General features: G+C 39.9%; 1 protein-coding gene across 5 annotated transcripts in view; it reads right to left on the reverse strand.

Moving 5' to 3' along the window:
- pms1 (PMS1 homolog 1, mismatch repair system component) overlaps positions 1-6,593 on the reverse strand; it is a 107,769-nt gene extending 101,176 nt beyond the window's left edge. For 3 of the 5 annotated variants that reach the window (XR_011886430.1, XM_072261687.1, XM_072261692.1), the window contains exons 1-2: positions 6,427-6,593; positions 2,140-2,296 (exon numbers count right to left, since the gene is read on the reverse strand). Coding sequence is in view for 4 of the 5 variants with exons in the window: in XM_072261687.1 (XP_072117788.1) it covers positions 2,140-2,271 (132 nt within the window). In the remaining variant the exon portion in view is untranslated. Of the gene's footprint in view, positions 1-2,139; positions 2,297-6,324; positions 6,361-6,426 lie in introns of those variants that run through there. The other 2 variants (XM_072261688.1, XM_072261689.1) reach the window with 2 other exon arrangements.
- Between the last annotated feature and the right edge of the window lie 115 nt (positions 6,594-6,708).

A 6,708-nucleotide genomic window follows, 5' to 3' on the forward strand; every position in this document is an offset into this window, starting at 1 on the left:
CCCTGACACGGATGACGCGCGGGTCTGACCTCGCATGCGTAATGGCTGATCAGTGGCCGTGACAGGGAATGAGGAAAGGTGAAGCTGACTCATATCGCCAAATCATATCGCTTCCTCGCGGCCCAGTAGCACATGTTCTGCGGGCCAGTGGTTGAGGACCACTGCTGTGCTCATTCAAAAAGTTACTGAGTTGGTTGAAAATAAACTTACTCAAGAATCATGCCCAGGAAGGGAAGACTTGATTTAGGCCTGTAGTTAGCTATAGGCCTATCAGGGTTTGTTTTTTTTAAACTAGGGTTTTGACAACCGCACTTTTAAAGGCATCTAGGAAAAACTCCAATTTCAAGGGATGTGTTAATAAATTTCCTAACATAATTGAAAACACTATTAAAAGATTCCTTTAAAAGGGACAACCACAAAAGTGAGAAGTTTAAAGTAAACATGAGGGGAGACTTCCTCACTCCCTGGGTTGTGAGAGTGTGAAGTAAGCTGCTAGCACAAGTTGCGGAAGCGAACTCAATTTTAACTTATAAGAGCGTTTTAGAAAAGTACTTGGATGGTAGGGGCATGGAGGGCGACAGTGCCAGAGCAGTCGATGGGAGTAGGCAGTTTAAGTGGTTTGGCATGGACTAGATGGGCTGAAGGGCCTGCTTCTATGCTATGATTCTATGACAGGGTTGAGATAGCAAGCAGACGTTCTACTCCTTGTTACAATCTTGCTGAATTCTGAATTTGAAATACCTGTAAATTACAATGTAGTTCTGTCATTTTACGAAGTTGGCTACAGAGGTTACCAGTTTCTGTAGTTATAATTTCCTTAATGGACATAATTGTGTTGATAAAAAAAATATTGTGAATTCATCACGTTTTGTAGCAGATGCTTGACTGAGGACCTTGCAGGCTGGGTGAAACTAGAGATAGAGGTCATGGGTTTGGGGTGAAATTTGAAATGTTTAAGGGGAACATGAAGGGGAACTTCTTTACTCAGAGAGTGGTGAGAGTGCCAGCTGGTACGCTGCCAGTGGAAGAGGAGGATGTGGGTTTCAAGAGAAATTTAGATAGGTATTTGGATGGGAGGTACAGTATATGGAGGACTATGGTCCAGGTGCAGGTTGATGGAGGTAAAACAATAGTTTGGCAAGGACTAGATGAGCCAAAGGGCCTGTTTCTGAGGGGTAGTGTTCTATGACTATGATTTTATGCACCTTTCACATGACTATACATGAACTAATTTGAGGGCGCACACTGAAAGAACCAAAATAATTTATCCAACATCTGTAGAATCTCGTGTTTGTAATTTATTTGAAAAGTGCTCTTAATTTTCAGTTTGTGATTATCATGGAATGCTAAGGTAACCATTTATCTCCTTATACCCTTCTGCTCTCATCAGTATCATATATGCGGAACTCATGGACCTCTTTGTCACTAAGATCAGGACAATTTGGTCTAGTCTTTGCCCTTTACTTCACCCATCAATTCAAATTTCCAGTAGTCCTCCCTGGTCCAAAGTCCTTCACTTGCATCTTTCCCTCATATCTGCAATCCAAAATAATCTTATATAAAATTAATCAGATGACCAAACAGTTTTGCTTCCTGGCCCCCAAATAGATGTTATTATAATATCCATTATCTCCGTTTCCTTCTCTCCTGTCCTCAAAGAAAGAAATCCCTTATTATGTCAACGTTCTCAAGAATATCTTGGACCCAGTTAAAGACAGGTCCATCTTTTCTCCACCAATGCAGTTCTAGCCTGTCTACCTTGTTCTACTCTCCATAACATAGAGCCCTGCTGCCTGACCAAAATTCTAGTAAATGCATTTCACGCAAGTCAGCTCTTCATTGAATAGCACCGCAAATATAAAATAAGCACCCTCAATTCCAAATCCTCCCATATACGTGCACCCTTTCTATCACTGCAAGAGAAAATATGCAGATTCTGGAAAGCTGAGCAGCTCACACAAGATGCTGGAGGAACTCAGCAGGCCAGGCAGCATCTATGGAAAAAAAGTACAGTTGATGTTTCAGCCCGTCCTTACATGACTTAGCATCAATCGTACCTAATCCATCCGAGAGGTCTCTAAGGATCCTTTGCAGTGTTGAAGACAATGATAAGGAAAACAACAGCAGTGTGTCACTTACCAATTTGACCTCAATGCTTGTTGCATTCGCATCCAATGAATTCTCCACAAGTTCCTTCACAACATTAACAACAGAGGATACTGACTGAGCGCTTGAAAGAAGTCGAATGGTGCTGGGCGGTAGCTGTTTCATGATGGCTCAGTGGATGAACTTATATCTGTAATAAGATGCACGAGTTACAAGAAAATAAGGTCTTCCTTCTAATTACCAATAGAAAACAAACAGCAATATGCAATAAAAGTAGAAAGTGCTGGAAATACTTATCAGGTCAAGCTGTATTTACAACAACTTCGATCTGCATTTCACCACTTGTACACATGGTTTTGCCTACTTTTTCCTCTCTCCAACTGTTGTCATTAAGATATCAGTCAGATAAGAGTTGCTTCGGCAACTGCTTATCACCATGGAAATCCTGGCCTTACCCAATTAGAGATATTTTCTTTCCCACTCTCGTACACCCTTTCTGGAACTTAAAAGTAACTTGCTTTATCACTTCTCCAGAGATGACTGAGGATCGAACCTGAAACAGTAATTCTTTTTCTCTTCCCACAGACACTGCCTGACTTACTGAGTGTTACTAGCTTCATCTGCTCTTACTACTTATGGAACTTTTCCCCATCTAGCAGTTGAGCTTTGGTCAAAGGAACATTTCAAATACTGTATTAGACTCTGATTTTGTTACATGAAGGGATAAAGGCTCAGAGAACCCACTGGATAGATTGGGTTTAAATGGTTATAGCTGTCATCCAACTGAAAGGGAGAACTAACTTGAAGGACTGAATAGCCTGCTCCCATCCCGATATTCTTTTATGTCTCTCTAGTTATAGATTGGGAAAGTTATAGATCAGTTTAATGCTTGTTTTAATTAGAGCATAAGTTTTCAAATTGATCCTTGTCAGTGCAACAACAACTTCAGTGACAGCTCCTTTACAAGTAGCAAAAAGTCGACACAAAACTTCAAAAGAATGAAAAATTGATGTAATGCTGCACAAGGAAATGTTAAAATGTACAGCTTGGTTAAAGAGAATCTTACATGCAGAAACTAAGGTAAAGAACTGGATAACTTGCAGGAAAGAACATCAAAGCTTTGGAAGTTGAAGGTAGAACAACTATGGTGTGCAATTATATTTATGGCTACTTAAATAATATAGGAGAGGCCATTTCAAAGAATTATAGAACTAGAGGAGAATGAAGAAACAACAAGGAGTGAGACCTCAGAAAGAAAACAAAAACAAGGAATGCAATTTTAAAATCAAGAAATTGCTTAACCGAACAGAATTTAAAACAACAGCAAACATTGTCAAATGTTGACAAGGTCAAAGGTGAGCCAACTCATCACAACCTGCCGAGGGCATCACTATTGCCACCAGGTGTGCTGACTTCAATATGCCTCAGAAACTGATAGAAAAGTTACCGACAAAGAAGAACTTCCATTATGACAGAACTTTCTGGGAAAAAATAAAGACACTTAACAGTCAGAAGGATGACAATGAACACGAACCCAGAAAATAAACTTGGTGCTGTTAGTGTCATGAAGGATTTAAGCTCTGAAGAAGGCCACTCTAAACGATTGACTGGAGTAGAATATTACAAACAGTTCTTCATGTGGGACTTAGAAAGTTACATCTTGCTTAATATTACTTAAAAGAATCAAATCTATAGCATTTATGTGACATATTTGTTTGTATGAGATTTATGATGCAGACTGGATACGTTCTAGACCACTTGTCTGATGTAAAGAAATACAGTGGATTACAGTTAATTGGAACACAGTTAAGGACCAGTACATTTTGGCCCAACTAAGCAGCTGCCCCAATTAGCTGAAGTTTCATGGAAATAGTTATAAAGGTATAAAATAAAAACACAAACTCAGCACTTAAATAAAATACAAAACAAATTTAAAAGCTATCAATAGTACCACAGCATTGTAAAACTATGTTCCTAATAGTTCTCAATGGAGGAGTTCAACGCAGACCCCTCGTGCAGATAATGGACTGCTTTATTACAATGCTATCAATGATTGAATCCTCCAAATCTTCATTTTCATTGTAACATTCAAGATGATTGTTGATACCTTCAAATTCTTCATAGTTCCTAACTGTTGAAATATCGCTTCACTTTCACTCCCAGCCATTTTTGGCAACTCCAAGCCTGAATGCTTGAAACCGCAGTGAGCAAAAGAGTTCTGAATTGTCTTACTGCTTATTTCTCAAACATCAGTGACAAAAATCACTGCTTTTTGAACACAAACTCACACGCTATTTAAAAACTGTTCACTCTAAAAACTGTGTAGTGTTGCACGGTCATACAAGTGCACGTGTCTGGCATTAGTTAGAAACTGTTCGGCAGCAGTCTCCTGCCCCAATTATGTGGCAGAGTGTCCCAAATAAACAAAGGTAATCCTGATTATTTTATCAATTTGTTTTTGTTCTTTTAAGGGTTGTCCCAAATAAGCAGCTGCCCCAATTAACCAGAATCCATTATATTTGGGTCAGAAAGTAGTCAATAAGATAAACCAAAGGCGAGGTAATATTTCTACCTAAGATTTTGATTTAGGATGACTAGAGTGCTCTTCAAACAATAAAACAAGAATTGCGATACAACAAATAATTACACACGCACTAATGTCTATCACAAAGAGACAGCTAATGGGACAATTAACCTGTAACTAGATACAAGTAGTAAACTGCTCATCATTCATAAAGGGCAACTCAGCCAAGGCATACAGGGACACGAGAAGAGCAAGATTTCAGTTAAGTAACTTCACAGTGAAACCTAAGGATTAAGTTGAAATTTAGATGGGAAACTGTTGCCAACTAAAAAGGTACCTTGATCTGAAGTTGTTGGAGGGTTGAGCTTTGGAAATGTGTTGGACACTGATATGGAGCACTACAAGATAACACTATCTGAGGAATCATTTATGGTGCAAAGTGACTCAATTAACTTTACACTGGATGGATCAAAACCACAAAAGTAAATAGGAGCAGGAAAAGGAACTGGTTTCTCAAGCTTGTCTCATCTTTTAATATGATTGTGTCTGAACTGCCCAGGCCTCTTCTTTGCCAGTTCCACATAATGCTTAATTTTCTAATCTTCCAAAACAAAAATGTGCATACCCATTCCTTAGCCACATCCAGTCATCTAGCCTCCAAAATCTTTCACTGCAGACAATTACTGGGATTCAACAGCTTCTGTGAGAAGAAATTCCAATATACCTTAGCTTTGTTCTGTTGTTGTGTCTGTTCCCTTATCTCCCACTGGTAGAATCATCTTAACATGTACCTCATCATGCTACCTCAGGATCTCTTAATCAGATCATCCCTTATTCTCTAAATTCCAAAAGAAAACTTAACTAACTACCTTTAGATGTTCATGATACGACAACCCTCTCATTTCAGGAATAAGCTTAGTGAATCTTTTCCAGACCACCACTAATGTCTCATTCTTTCACTGTAGTACATAATTTGCAATTCCCTATCAAAATGATTAGCTGGCAGTAGGATGGGATGAATAAAGCACATCATAGTTCTTCTGGAAAACAAAGACAACTTGGAAAGGTGTTGTTATACTGGAAACACAGGTGATGATCAGGTAAACAAGTGAGAATATTTGAGAATGCAGGAAGAGTGATATAAATATAGCCAGATGTCTCCTCTAGCAGAGAAAACTGAGCAGCAGTTCCTCTTGTGGAATAATGATGCTGAACGCAATCAGCAGAACCCATGCAACAGATATGAAAACAGAGCTTTCAGAAAGAGGCTGGGAAGAAACAAAATGCAAAAGATTACTTTAAACTACTTATTATAAAGACACTGCTAAAACCTAAAGGCATTGAATTTGTACAGCAAATTTGAATGTTAAGTTCATATTGCAAGTAAAAGCAAATTTCTGGCATTAAAACATTCAGAGGACAGTAGAAAAAGAGTGAAATCTGCAACTTAAAGAAACTATGCAACCAGCTCTACAATGAAGGGCTCGCAGCACCAAATTAAACTGTGTATTCCTACTTTGTAATCGCCTCTGCCAAATCTGTAGCCACAACTACAAATTTGCACTTTTATTATATCGCGTTAAAACAAACGAAAATCTATTAAAATGCTCTTCGGCGTTCTTAGAGCTAATTGCAAATTGACACATTTCTCCAATTTCCAACCAAATAAATAATAAATTCTAATCCCTCCCCACCTTCCCATACACAGGAAGAAAATCCTTTCTAATAGTTCTCTGTAGCACAGCTAAACTGGTGTAGCTCTGAACGCCCAAACATGATGCAACTTTTCAGTTTACGTTCAAGTGGGCGATATCCGTGCCTCCTGCTGTCAGTCTGCCCCCAAAACACTACCAGCTCTTTCGGTGAACAGGACACGCTCGCGCCACTCTCCACGCTGCCCCCGCGCCGCATCAACGACGTTGCGGCCCGGGCAATGTGCGCGCACGCGCCCAGCGGCCGGAACGTCCGCCCGGCCTGCTCGTGGAAATCCCGCCCACCCGCCCGGCAGCCGGGGCTCGCAATTGGGTGAACCGGTCCGCTGCGGCTGTCGCTCAATTTGCGTCACAATGCTTCCTTTC

Source organism: Mobula birostris, chromosome 6 (assembly GCF_030028105.1).
Source record: "Mobula birostris isolate sMobBir1 chromosome 6, sMobBir1.hap1, whole genome shotgun sequence".
Lineage (NCBI taxonomy): Eukaryota > Metazoa > Chordata > Chondrichthyes > Myliobatiformes > Myliobatidae > Mobula > Mobula birostris.